Source organism: Mauremys reevesii, linkage group 7 (assembly GCF_016161935.1).
Source record: "Mauremys reevesii isolate NIE-2019 linkage group 7, ASM1616193v1, whole genome shotgun sequence".
NCBI classification, from domain to species: Eukaryota; Metazoa; Chordata; order Testudines; family Geoemydidae; genus Mauremys; species Mauremys reevesii.
Window position 1 is genome coordinate 109,730,350 of NC_052629.1, and position 15,403 is coordinate 109,745,752.

A 15,403-nucleotide genomic window follows, 5' to 3' on the forward strand; every position below is an offset into this window, starting at 1 on the left:
CTAACAGCTGATGGCACCTCTTCATTGGAAATGTGCACTCTACTCCTTAGGTAATTATGTAGAGCATGATTGTGGCCTTGAGCTCTATCTGTTCAATATTTTAAATTAGATTTTTACCACAGAAGTGCATATTAACATTAAAGGGGTATTACAATGCAGCAAATGTGATAAAGCAGATCAACTTTAAACTTTTGTATGCTTTTTCTGTTGTTTCAAGAATCATAATTCCATTAATTTAAGTCTTCTAAGAGGATCTAATTATACTAATCAGCTCTTACTTCACTCGGAGTAGCTCAGAGTTTTCTGTATTCTAAATTTAAATATGCACCTTGATAAAAGAGCCCTGCAGTTCTACCACCTCTGGCTGTGATCTTGTCAGCTCTTATAAACTAAATGGGGTCAGGCCCTATCAATACTTGGATGAGAGACCTCCAAGGAAAAGCCTGTGCTCCAGGAGGTAGTGTGCTTATTCAATAAAGTACCGGTAGTAATCTTTCCTTTTTCAGAGTATTTAACTGATGACCTGGCATTGTGTTTCTGGATGTGTAAGTCTCTTGAATAAGAAAAGAAGAAAGTTAGTTCTGACTTCTTCCAGTCATTAAAGATCCCAAAGTACTATTTGCAAGAACAGGGGTGCTAACTCCATTATCCTTGTCAAAATTACAATTTAATTGATTATATGTTGCCTAGTTTAAATTCCTCCTGCTACTCTAGCTGGATATGCTCTTCTTAACTGGCTTAATGTACTGCCAACAGCAAGGTGATGAGTGCAGAATGAGAACCTGTATAGAATATGTGACAGATAAGGCAGTATCCTGCAACATCTTTGGTAGAACTTATTGAAGTAAGTTTAAATAGCTTTGGAGTCCATTGTATTATAAATGCAAAATGTATTTATTATTGAGGGATTGTATGTAACTTCTCTAGGGAGGAGTTCTGGCCAATGTAAATCCCTGGGAAGTGTTATAAGCTTCAAATAATGTGCCAGGCAAGAAGGAACTTTTGAGACAAACAAACATAAGTGGGTTTTCTTAGGAAATACCTGGGAGAGATGTCCACCTCTGGAACCAACCTTTTGAAGCTATGCCTAAGGAAAGAATCACTGTGTGACTATTTACTTATTCATGGTCTGTGAAGATCTAAGATCCCAGCTGTATAAAGGCGAACATATAAAAACTCTTATGAAATGGTAAGCAGATGAAAAAATCCTTTGTGAGGTTTGAAGGGCTGAATCTTACCACAGCCATTGATGGAATCGGGAGGTGATTTCTGGTCAACTTGTTGGTTTGAGTGTAGGTTCTTTCATTGTATTTAACATGTTTTCTCTGTAATACCTTTCCCTTAAGAATAAATGTGCTTGCTTAGAAAGGGCTGCAGGGTAATTCTGGAGCAGCGAACTGCAGCCAGTGGGAGCCACGATCGGCCAAACCTGCAGATGCGGCAGGTAAACAAACCGGCCCGAAACCGCCAGGGGTTTTCCCTGAACAAGCGGCGGCCCGCCTTTGAGAAGCACTGGTTTATAGCATCTGAGGAGAAAGCAAAGAGCAGACACAGACCTAATTAGGCCTTCTGACTTGCTGAGGATATCACAGTGTAAGCATGAAACTACGCAGCCTGGAAATACCCCAATCAAAAGGGGGAAAGATGCAAGTCTTCCCTCAAGAGAAGTGACAGCCGAGGAGCAGGGAGCCCACAGAAGGGGGAAAAGAAGTGCAGGTGCCCTGAAATGTGACAGAACAGAATAGAATTTCCTGCTTTATTCTGTAGTACCGTGTTTCTGAGTGCTATTAAGTTGGTACATTTCAGTGGTAGGTGAATGTTTTATATACATTGCATACCGCTTATAAATCTATCTGTAAAATGCTTTAGGGTTTTTCTGCATGCCAGGGAGCCATTTATTATTATTATAGTAGTAGTATTTCTAAAATATTCTACAATGTCCTCTAGATATATCATATAAATTGGTGATGAGCTATACGGGTCAGGAGGAAAAAAAAAGGCCCCTCTGAACCATTACACATTTCTAGAACTAAATTCTAACTGAAATTTAATATATTAAAATATTCAGATACATTTTTTTCTGACTTTCTGTTTCCTGCTGAGACTAGGCATTGAAGTATAAAAAAATGTCATAAGAAAGTAGTTTCTTATGCAATGTGTAGCCCAGTTCTGCAGATTCTAGAGCTGTAGAGAAGCACCAGCAATAATAATATTTTGCACTTTGATAGTGCCTTTCATTTGAGGGATTCAAAGTGTTCTGAAAATATTGTATCTTTTTTTTTCCTTTTAGTTATACTGGTAAACCCCACCGATATTAATGGAATTACTTTAGATTTACTGATGTAAATAGAGGCGGCTAGATTCGTCCTCCAGAATAAATTTTACAGCTTGAAAAACTGAGGCACAGAAAACTGAAAGGATTTGTTCAAAATTCATAGAGATTCTACAAAAGACTTGAGAATATAACCCAGTTCCTCTGCTTCCCTGTATTACGCTTTAACCACTAGACAGTACCTCCTTGCTTATTCATCTGAACATTGGGATTTGTTTGTGAACTGAACTCAAAGGCCAAATATTGTGAGGTTCACTCTGCACAGGAATAAGTAAAAGTCACTAGATATTGAGGCATGAGTGAAGAAACTTACTAGAGTATGTGTGATGGGAGTAGGTAGATGAGAGACAGGGGATTCTCTGGTCCAAAAAGAAACAAAAAGGTGACTAAATGTTTCAATAAGCAAGTTTCCTCATCTATGTCTCTTTTTGTAAATTTTAGGAATATAATTTACAGGTGACTCTAGCAAGATTTAATACATGCTCCCAGCAATAACTCATGAAAACACAATAGATCTTACTGACCCATGCAGCATTATAGGAATATACTTTTCACATGGGTAAACTATCCTTGAGCAGTTTCTCAAAAATAGTAAAGCAAAAAGAGGCTCATCTTCAATAACCTAAATTTATAAAAGGATTTGCCAGTTTGTGCTTTTTTGTATAGGTCAGTTAAAGAAAAAAATTACTCTATATTCATTTTTGAGTATATCTTGTACAGGCATTATAAGCATAAGGTACGTCAGCTTAGTAAGAGAAGAGAAGTGGGTAGGGAAATTTTATATATGAACTGGCGGAAGGGTTTGATTATTGCTAAACTGAGGGAATATTGGGGAAAAAATTGTAAGCATTTACCTAAATTTAATTTAAAATTCATTTCAGCCATGCTTCAATTTATTTTGCATTTGCTTTCTACAAAGATTTGATTGATCCAGCTTTTCTCGCATACTATACATGCTTTGCAGACACTGAATATTAAGCTTGCACATGCAGTAAGATGAGTTAATGCTTAATTTGCATATATGAGTATTCACAGTGGAATGTTTTCTATTCTATTTAATATATGTTCTTATACTGCTCTCATCATCGTAGTACCTGAGCACCTTCCAGCAGTGTATTAAGTGACATGACTAACATCGGTCACACATGGTTTATTCTTTCTCTCATTCTCTCCCCAGGGGTACAAATGTGTGTGCAGGATAGTGCTTTGTTTTTGTAGGTTTAGGTGTTTTTTAAACATAAACACATACTGTGTATGTTAGAGAAGGCAAAGTCAAAAAGATCTCTCTGCACTTGGAGCAGAATGTTGTGAGGTTTGTGACGGTCCTTAGTCAGTGGGAATTCATTCCACATGTGAGATGCATATTTTACAAGGCATGAGTAACTGTGAAAGAAAGCACAGAGTCAAATAAGGCAAAAATCTTAAATGAATCAAGATGTGCCACAGAATCTCTATGGATAGAAATTCCATGCTTGAACAGTTAGACTATAGGAATAGGAATGCTACTGACTATATGATGAGGATGGAGATGATGATTGTGAAATGCTCATGGAGATTACAAGCTACCACTGCAGAAAACACAATAATAATGGGGATTTCAGCTACCCTCATATTGACTGTGTGTGTGTCACCTCAGGAAGGGATCTAGAGATAAAATTTCTAGATACTATAAATGACTGCTTCTTGGAGCAGCTTGTCTTGGAACCCACTAGGGAAGAGGAGATTCTTGATTTGAGTTCTAAATGGAGCACAGGATCTGGTTTAAGAGCTGAATATGCTGAACCATTTGGTAATAGTGACAATAATGTAATGAAATTTAACATCTTCATAGGTGGGGAAATGCCAAAGAAACAAAGTAGCGTTTAATTTTAAAAAAGAGCAACTACACAGAAATGAAGAAACTAGTTAAATTAAAAGGAATAATCACAAGGGTGAAATGCCTGCAAACTACACAGAGACCACAATAGAGGCTCAAACTAAAAGTAAACCCCAAATAAAAAAAAATAGTCAAAGGACCAAAGGTTCTTAAGCAAACTAATTAGTCATGGGATAAAATAGAAGGTACTTTTGTGGATCAGTAACTGGTTAAAATATAGGAAGCAAAGGCTAGGAATAAATGGCCAGTTTTCACAATGGAGAGAGGTAAATTGCAGGGTCCCCCAAAGATCTGTACTGCAACATTTTCATAAGTGATCTGGAAAAGGGGGGTGAACAGTGAGGTGGCAAAATTTGCAGAACATGCAAAATTATTCAAGATAGTCAAGGTCAAAGCTGACTGTGAATCATTGCAAGGTATCTCACAAAACTGGGTGACAGCAACAAAATGGCAGATGAATTTCTGTGTTGATAAGTGGAAAATAATGCACATTGGAAAAAAATAATCCCAAGTATACATACAAAATGATGGGGTCTGGAGTAGCTGTTGCCACTCAAGAAAGAGACTTTGGAGTTATCACAGATAATTCTCTGAAAACATTCACACAATATGCAGTGGCAGTCAAAAAAAAAAAAAGAAGCTAAATGTGAGGAACCATTGAGACAGGGATAGATAATAAAACAGAAAATATCATAATGCCACTATATAAATCCATAGTATGCTCACATTTTGAATACTGTGTGCAGTCCTGTTGCTCCATCTATAAAAAAGAGATCTTAGACTTGAAAAAGCTACAGACAAGGACAACAAAAATGATTAGGGGCATGGAACAGCTTCCATACCAAGTGAGATTAAAAAGACTGGAACTTTTCAGCTTGGAAAAGAGACAGCTAAGGGGTAATATGATAGAGGTCTATAAAATCATTAATGGTATAGAGAAAGTAAATAGGGAATGTCATTTACCCCTTCATGTAACACAAGAACTAGGGGTCACCTAATTAAATTAATATGAAGCAAGTTTAAAACAAACATAAGGAAGTACTTCTTCACACAACACACACTAATCTGTGGAATTCATTGCTATGGGATATTGTGAAGGCCAAAAGTATAACTGGCTTCAAAAAAGAATTTGATATGTCATGAAAGATAGATCTACGGATATTAGCCAATATGGTCAGGAATGTAACCCCATGATCCTGGAAGGCCCCAAACCTCCAACTGCCAGAAACTGGGACGGGATGATAACAGATAGATCATTAGAAATCACCAAATTCTGTTAATTCCCTCTGAAGCATCTAGCACTGGCGACTATCAGAAGACAGGGCACTAGGCTAAACTGACTTCACTCGCTGCACTTAGGACTACACATGAAAAGACTTGGTGTCAGTGATTGTGGTGAATGCAGTAAATCCGACACCCTTACTATATTTTATATGGGATGAAACAGGGTTTGACACATCAAGGGCACAAATTTTCCAAAACCCCATCACAGGCAACTAAACAAGGCAGACTAGGATCCAACCATGGTCTTTAGTATATGCACACAACTCTTCTGTAACCAGAGAAAAATAAATTAAACTCTGCACCCAACCAATAAATCTCACAGTGGACTTTTTTTTTCCCCTAGAAAAGCTGTCTCGGATATGTCCTACATTGTCCTTAGATCAAATGATTTAATATTTTTCTAAAAAATTCCTACTCCAGTATATCAGCCACCTCACCTTTCACTGAGAGTCCCAGACCCTTTGGGACTTCTTCCAGCCTTCTCTATTAGGAAGGGGTCATGCTCATCTAGTCAGGAAACAGATATACCACCATGTCACAACTAACAAAGCTTGAATTCCAAAATTGAGCATTAAATGTTGCATGTAAACTCAATCCACAGAGAAGAGAAAACAGTGTCAGTAGCAACAACAACCCACTACCCCTTTTGGAATCCTCCAGTCTGTCATCTACCTTTCTATCCAGGTACTGACTTGGCCCCCATCAGTAAAATACTGGAGCAGCTCCCAATAATTTAAAAATAGAAATAACAATTTACATCTGTTTACATGAGTGCACCTGTGTTAGTGCTGATGAAAAACTACTTTGGATAAATGGGTTTTGCATTTAGCTCTGAATATGCAGAGATCAGTTGTCACTCTCTCTTGCAGGAGTGAGTTCCATGGTGTTGTGAAAGTTCTGTTTTCTGAACGTGTTGTAGAGTAGTTAGATTCCTTCATCAAAGGAAGTGTGGACAATCTCAGCTAGCAGGTGGTCCAGGGTTTTTTTTCCTCTCATTTACCATTCAGGAAGGGTTGGGGTAAGAGACTCAATTGGTGGCTCTAATTGTTTTCACCACTTATATTACTTCTAGATGTATGAAAGCATCGTTTTCTTGGAATAAAAGCCTTATGTTTCTGATCCTTCTCTTGGCTTGTTCTTTTCATAGCCTATGTGCAACACATTGACAATTCCTTACCATGGGTGGTGCTGTGTCCCAGGGTGGAGTGAAGAGGAGTCACTCTTCCACAAAACAATTTTGGACCAGAGAGGTTCTACAAGGCAGGATTTCACACTACAGCAGCGGAAAACTAGGGTTTTTGTATGTCTCTTTTACAGCAATGCTATAGATTTGTAGAAATGCTGTGCTTCTGAGTCTGCCTGTACCAGGCAGCATTTTCCACCACTGTTGCTCAAATTTGCTCCTTTATTGCTTTCTGTGTCACAGAACATCTGTGAATCAGGTGTGGGCATGGACAGGTGCGGTGGTGCTAACAGCAGTCAGCAAGTAGCTGTAGCACTTCACTAATTCACTTCCAGCTCTCTTGGTTGGGTAAAGTATGCTATATAGAATTTTAAAATGTGATGATCATCTCTGCTGAGTCACACTCTGCTGTAGGGGTTCTTAGAACCAGCTGCTTAAAGGGAATAGGACATCTATAGGTGGATGTAGGGATAATTACTGGTTTAGGGGATGAACCCACTGCCAATAGAACAGTGAGGGGGAAACTTGTCCTTTGAAAAATCAGTGACTCCAGAACTTGAAACTCCTATTCAGTTCTGCAGTGCTTGCTAATAAACAACATACTTGTAAACATAATCTTATTCACAGCAAGATAAAGCTACTGCAGCCAATTGTGGGGTATATCCCTTTTGTGCTACTCTTGACTTAACACTCCTTAACAACCACCCACTGTGTTGAAAGAAAAATTATAGGAAGAAAGCAATAAATTAAATAATAAGTTTAAGAGCAGTTGCTACGCTATTACTGTGGTGCTATATAATTAAGGATTTTGAGTGGGTCTGAGCACATTTTAAATCTTTGAAACTTTTCTATAGATATTTAATGGTATTCAGAAGTTTATACTGTATACACATTTTTACATAAATGAGGCTATTCTGATAAAATATATAAAATCACAATCCTTTTAATCAGTCCTCTTTTGTAATCTAAAGTATTTAAGTATCAGAGGGGTAGCTGTGTTAGTCTGGATCTGTAAAAGCAGCAAAGAATCCCGTGGCACCTTATAGACTAGCAGACGTTTTGGAGCATGAGCTCCAAAGTCTTGCATCCGACGAAGTGGGTATTCACCCACGAAAGCTCATGCTCCAAAACATCTGTTAGTCTATAAGGTGCCACAGGATTCTTTGCTGCTTTTAAAGTATTTCAATTATTATTCGTTTTCATCTGACAGGGAATTGAAGGGGATTTCAGTGCAAACAGTCCCCTCAGTGAGCAATTGTCAGGCTAAGCTGTAACCCTAATAACGCGAGATTTGTAGAAGTGAGGATTGTGTGAGGCGAGTGGGAAAGAACTGTGTGAGAAGTTGTTGCAACGTTGAGTCAGATAAGTATGGAATATAGACTATAGTTTAAATTGGTGAGAAAAATAAGATATCAGGATGACCTATGCATAAACAAAATGCAGCTGTTTCACATTATTGTTTGTAACAAAAGGTATTAATGCTTGCTGTAATTTTTTTGTCAGGAAAGAGACCTGTTTAGCTTTCTCCCTCCATGCAATTGCGAGAGATAATAAAGTATCTGACTTTGCTGCACCTAACCAGAGAGTCAGAACTCTGTTTTTCTCCAACATATCATTTGTGGGTTTTAATTAATGTTTATTTTTTCATTATTAAAAGACAATGTTCCCATTAAAAATAGTCCAGCCTTCAACAAAAAATTGTCATTATATACTCTTTTCTTGAAGGAGCACCAGTTCTATGTTGAAGGTCCTTAATTGAAATTCTCGATAGATTTTTAGCAATGGTGGCAAAAATCTTATTCCTTGAGATTTTTTTAAAATGTGGCTTCTCTTAGACCAAATACAATAGTCAGCTCATTACATTCCATGAGGATCTCTGAAAGATACTGTCTTGAAGCTTAAAATTAAAAGCTACAGCGCCTGAACATACAGACCACTAACAGCTAGCTAAAAACACAGTTCTGCAAAGACTAACTGATAGAATAATGATGGAGGAAACTTGACGTGCCATAATTTTATACTGCTATTGTCATCAAAACTCGTCTTTATTTGTGTTATCAATTTTAGGGGCTTTTGGGGTTTTTTTTTTTTTTTTTTTGGTAAATTGTCCCATTGTTTCATATTTGTCATTTTAAAAATGGTTTAAAAATTACTTTCTTTTTAAGTGAAAGCTGAGATTCTCCTTTATATTTCTTTGTGCCTCAAATTATGGGAAGTCTGCAGTCACAGGCTGCATGATCTGCAGAAGCTAGTTCTCTCTCTCTCTCTCATACAATGATATACGCAGCAACGAATGTTTGACTCTGACAGACATCCACAAAGGTATAGTTGCTATAGCAACTGCCATATCAAGCATTCCTCGGTGAGAAATATATGCTTGTTCTACCTGGTTAATCAATATTTATATTGCACAGAATTACAGAGTATCTTACTTTTACCAACTATACAATATGTAAAGTACCACTGCCATGTAGTTGTTTAATCTGAATAAGAATCCAGTTGGTATGTGCCTGTGAATTATTGTATTTATGTTACATTTTATACAATAAGTACAAATGTGTGCTGCCAAATGTAACGGGTATCCTGATTATTCTATCGATCTGAATGAAATGGCCATCCTCAAAAATGTCAGCAGAAGAGTAAGCAGAAGGGTTCCACAATAAATGGGATTAAGGGTTTCACATTTCGCGCTGGTGGTCATACAGAGAAATGGAAAAGAAAAAGTGACAGAGATTTATGTAATTTGGGCACAAAAGTAAATTCTTGGCTATGGACAAAGAATACAAGATGCTGATTGTCCCCACCCATCTGAATTCATGGGTAAAATATACCCAAAGAAGGGGATCATATTGGGAGAGAAACCATCATTACTCATTTAGAGTAATAGTTACAACCTTCTTATTCTATAAACATTTCCACAGTAGCTTAAAAAAATCCCATAAGGATAACAGAGCTAGGGGCATGGAGACAATTTTGTATCGGTTTTGAGGAAGTGATGAAACAGAGCAACTACCAGCCAGCACAGCAGGGATTAAAGACAGACCCTGGGCCCAGCTAGCTCCACCCTGTTATACCTGCAGCCAATGCCTGCCCTCCTGAAGGTGCTTGGGACCGTGACCAGGCCCCTCTCAAGACTCACAAGAGGACCCCACAGGAAGCAGGCCACCCAACTAAGTGGACTAGAGAGGCCATGTCCCAAACTGAACAGACATTGGTAGGAAGTAGCCCAGGGCAGCAAATTTAGACTCCCTGCTAGGAGGGTTACCCCTGTTCAGGGGTTGAAAAACACCAGGTCTGGGGCTGGAATCTGGTGGAGAGGGCGGACTTACCTCCCCCTACCTTCAAGACTGAGACCTGCAACTAAGCCAGGGGCTGGAGGCCATGCGCTTTAACCACTAGGATGTCTAGCCACCCAGAATGCCCAATTGCAGTATGACTTTGATATTAACAATTACTAAAAATAAAGAGTAATCACAGATATCAGGTGATAAAATTCTCAATACAATGTATCTAAACAGAATGATGACCAATCCCTATGTAGTACTTAGTCACCTGATTTGAGAAAATGAGATTTTAGGGGCATAGTCTATATCAGTGGTGGGCAACCTGCTGACCGTCAGGGTAATCCGCTGGTGGGCCACGAGACAGTTTGTTTACATTGACCATCCGCAGGCACAGCCGCCTGCAGCTCCCAGTGGCCGCGGTTCGCCATTCCCGGCCAATGGGAGCCACGGGAAGCGGTGCAGGCCAAAGGGATGAGATCACGGACACTGGGAGCTGTGGGAGCCCATGCTTGTGGATAGTCAATGTAAACAGTCTTGTGGCCCGCCAGCTGATTACCCTGATGGGCCACGTGAGGCCCGTGGGCCGCAGGTTGCCAACCACCGTTCTACTTGCACAATTCCATTTTTCCTATAGTTCCGGGTTATAATATGACCTTTAAACGTGGGGTAACCAGAATTTCTAGTAACATAACATTTATAGATATGGCTCGTTTCCAAATTGCATTTCTTTTTAGAAATGTTAAGAGGGTGGTCACAGGAAGACATATTTCTGTACCTATGAAGAAGCTATGCAATTATTCTCAAGTCTATGCAAGCATTCTGAACGTAATGCTGAATGTACTAGTGTAATAATGCAAAGGAGCATTATATTTCAGACAAACCAGGATCCGCTTGGTTTGTCTGCTACATAACAGATTGATATTCAGGATTGCCATTAAACGATCTAATTTTTCATTATTACATTCTAGACATTCAGGGAATTTAATTTAAGTAACAGAAAGTAGATGATAGTTTCTTCCTCTACAGTTATTCAATATCGATTTGTGATTTCACAATGCCTTCATTACGTAGGCTTAACATTCGTAGCAGAAGGGAAAAAAGTGCTGGTGCTAGGCAGAGATGCATGCAATTCAAAAAAAAATCCTGCCCTGGTGATCTACTTTTATGCCCAACATTATGCAGAAATGTGACTCAAGACAACCATTGTACTCTGAGTTCAAAACAACATAGGTCTGGGACATTTCCCAGAAACCTAAATTAAATATGGGGTAAGATTGTAGAGGAAAGTCTACAAGGCCTTTGGTATTATGATCAAGGGGCTCTGCCGCAAACAAAGGCCCATAGAACAAAGGAGGTAGCTGCTGGGAAAGAAGACATAGTCCTGAGATAGCAGGTTTTAGTTGTTTGTTTTGACTTTGCTACCAGATCTCAGACTCAGGAAGGCCTGGGTTCTCTGAAGGAAGAAACACACACTAAGAGGTGCCATATTGTTTGTTTAAAAGAAATATGGTTTGATCTGGTGTGCCATAATTGCTGATAATTGGGCAGTCTGACACTCCTAGTTCTATAGTCTGACTTGATACAAAGCCTACTGAAGTCTGTGCATGTCTTTCCAATAACTTGTATGAGCTTTGGATGAAGCATAATTTTCCCCAACCGTCCATCACCTTTATCTTGTTGGGACTAAGCCTTAGCTGAGTCTGTCTCTGCCTGCTCCTTCGAAGATACCATCTCATCTAGGTTGTCAGATCAAAGAACATATTGGTTGCGTTTTTGTGTTTAATTTACTGTATAGAATTTGTGCTGGGTTAGTCAGGGGGTCATTTCTGTAAATATTATTATAGCTCTATGTGAACTGAAGGTGTATTTAAACTAAATATTCTATCTGGATTTGATACGTACATTTTGTATCTGTCTGCTTTGCGCTTTATAAGCAACAAAGAATCCTGTGGCACCTTATAGACTAACAGACGTTTTGCAGCATGAGCTTTCGTGGGTGAATACCCACTTCTTCAGTTGCATCTGAAGAAGTGGGTATTCACCCACGAAAGCTCATGCTGCAAAACGTCTGTTAGTCTATAAGGTGCCACAGGATTCTTTGTCGCTTTTACAGATCCAGACTAACACGGCTACCCCTCTGATACTTTGCGCTTTATGTTACTGAAATTGGTAATCAAATTAGATTAAGTGGAAAAACAGAAATGTAAATAAATGTTTCTAAGATGAAGAATTTTGGAAGTTTCTCCTTCCTATGCAAACTGTCTCCAAGGGCTATCAATTGTGATACAGACAAAGTAACCAATTAAACAACTTTAACAAATGGAAAAGTGAGAAAAAAATCTGAAAGACCTACGTACCACAATTAGTTAATTATACACTCATTTTTCAGTTCATATACCGATCTTTGTTTTATTTTTTTCACCTTTACCATAAATGCATTGCCTCTGAGAAACTTTTCAGTTGTAGGTCTAAAATAAAATCTACATTAGGGTACATTAATAATAAAGAAAGCAATCTATTCTTATAGAATCGTATAATATACATTTCCAAACTACGTTTGAATAATTGCACCATATGATATGATGTCTCTCTGTACGATTATATCTGTGAATAGAAAACAATCAAAATAAAGTGGACAATGAATAAATGTAACAAGGACTTACAAATTCAATCTGCACTATATCTTTTATGATTTTGTATAAACATCGCTGCACTACCACAGGTACACGATCGTCTATCTAAAATGATAAGTAACTCTATTCTAATAATGTTAAAGGATTGCAATCTCCGATATTTATAACTAGGGACATGAATTTTGGGTAACAAAAGGCTCTTGCACAACATAAGGATTCAGCTACTCAATTGGCGTAAATTGGCATAGCTGCACTACGCCAGCTCCATTGATACTAACTGAGGATCTGGTCCAATAATTCCTGTACTAGATCAGACCAGTGGTCATCTAATTCAGTGTCCTGTCTCAAGTAGCACTGGGGATAATTTAAAGAAAAGCACAAAATCTTCATCTAAAAAGATCTTACAATTTGAAGTGCTTGGAATTTCTGACTCCAAATGACATGTTTACATCCAAGAACACGAGGCTACTTACTTCTGATACTCTACCATTTATCTTATGCATAGGACATCTTAATTTACTCATCCTGAATGTAAAATTGCTTTCACCACTACCTAACACATAAATGTAGACTGTCCAGTCACAGTATAAGAGAGAAACTATAATTCAAAGTAAAAATTGATTAGCAAATAAAGAGTAAAGTGTCAGGGAATAATTACATTTGATGTTCTGTACAGCAGTCACACACAAATCAAGTTTTTCAGAGCTTTCAGCTACTTGTATTACTTCTCTCCTTATCTTTTTACTTTTGTAGTTTAAAGTTTTGACTCAATTTGGCTTATTGATTTAGCTGTGCTTTACTTGACCTTACAGATCAGTCTGTGTTCTTTTCAGGTGCCATTTGTACTGACTCTAGCATAAACCTATAACTACTATAATTGGCTTATCAGTTCTTTGAGGCTGCTCTGTTTCTGATCAAGGTCCCACACGTCCACTGAGAATTTAAAATAGTTTTGTTGTCAAAACCAATTATGCCAGGAGAGTTGAAACTAATGTTTCTTTTGTACAGCCACTCTCCAAAGGTACAAGTTAACAAGCTGTGCTACACTATCGTGCTTAGTTGGGCAGCAGATGGTGTATGAACATTGTCAGCTATCTTGAACCCTGAAAACCCATGAGCACTTCAGTTGAGGACAGCTTTGATCATTAGAAGCTGCTTAAAGTTCAACAGCAAGTGACCCATTATTCTCAGAAGGAACTAGCCAGTGCCACATTTAGGGACATTGTACCAAATATATCTTCAAGAAAGGATGTTTTTTCTTCTAAGATGATGCATGAATGGATACCAGTTTCATTGACATAGTTACTCTAATTCCACCCAAATCAACAATAGATGAGCATATACTGTAATAGATAAAATACAATATAAATCAATTATGTTTATAAATGATATGTAAAGAAGTCAGTATGTGGATACTTCAGTCAAGAACTAAACAGCCTCAAAAAACTGTTAAGCCTGTTACATATAAGGATATACCAGATTCACCAAAAACATAACAAGCCCCATAACAAATCAAACTATAATAATTCACAAAGCACGTGTAGCAGATCAGATATTAAATAGCAAGCAAAAAAATGGTCAATTGTGTAAATGACAGTCTGAACTAGATGTGAATCAACCAAGTTAATGTAATAGCTCACATACCAGGGATGGTCTCCGGATAAGTTTTTAAATAAAATTTTCAGTACAGCCTCCTCCCTCTCTGGCCTTCCTTAAACCCCACACTTCCTCATTCCAGTCTGTTAAAACACAGCTGTTGAGATCATCTTTCTCGCTCACTGTTTTACTACAGCATTACTTACTATATCATTTTTCTCTGCTTCAGTTGCCTCTCTTTGTCAGAAAGAGAGCGGATCACACTCTCCCAAGTGATAATATGTTTGTGCTTGTTAGTAAAAGAATAAGCCCACACAATGAAAGTCACAACACTACACAGAACATCACTTCCCAGTAAGAGTTAAATGTTGCATGGAATTTTGTCCTGACCCAACTCCTATTCACGGCTGATCTTCCACACGGTATGTTCAAGAGGAAACAACTGACAGGAAATCATTAGTGTTCGGATGAAGATCTTTTTCAGACAAATAGCTACCAGACTGATCTCTGCACTGATGGCAGATTTTGTAAGTAAAGAAAAAAGTATGCCATCAAGTTTGGTGGCAAGTCTTGTTACTGTGCCTCTAATAGCCCAGTATTCATGAATATCTGTAGAAGCTGGGCAGAACAAGGACAAAGAGCCACTGGCCACAATCTGTTGAGATGACAGGCAAACTGCAATATTCTGCTTTTGTGATCATACTGCCCTCTAGGCTCCGATAGAGATAAGGGGCCAACTACTGGCTAGCTAGGAAGATCTCCTTTAGCTCAAGAGGTAGAGGCCTATGTTTTACAAGCACCATCCTCTCTGTTACAAATAAGATTAAGCTAGTAATTGTCTCTGTTGTCTGCAGTGTATGGATTCAAAGAATTGTGTTTTTAGCTTTGCAATTCTCGTTAGCTTTAAACCCCATGACTTCAAAGTTTTGACAATACTGTTTGAGATCAGCTAGTTTTTATATCAGTTTGCTTAAGTCTTTTCAACCATCAGTTTAATCAACACATTTAGCCGCCCCTTCACGTGTCAACAGTAGACTCCATTCAACACAGCTCAGACAATATTTGAGCATTGCTATTCTGAACAGTGCAATTGCTAATTAAGAACAAAAGTTATGAATGATCAAGAAACGGCCCCAACACTGTTTAAAGTTGCTTGCACTACTTACTTCTTGTCTTTCCTATCAATGCCTCACTGGTGGAAACTGCACCAGGGAT

General features: G+C 38.2%; 1 protein-coding gene across 22 annotated transcripts in view; it reads right to left on the reverse strand.

Moving 5' to 3' along the window:
* Positions 1-15,403, reverse strand: part of GRM7 (glutamate metabotropic receptor 7) — a 1,280,044-nt gene that overhangs the window by 98,760 nt on the left and 1,165,881 nt on the right. The window contains exon 9 of one of the 22 annotated variants that reach the window (XM_039481462.1): positions 12,449-12,563. The exons of the other annotated variants lie outside the window; for them this stretch is intronic. Coding sequence (XP_039337396.1) covers positions 12,558-12,563 — 6 coding nt within the window. The 3' untranslated portion in view covers positions 12,449-12,557. Of the gene's footprint in view, positions 1-12,448; positions 12,564-15,403 lie in introns of those variants that run through there. 22 annotated transcript variants of the gene reach the window in all.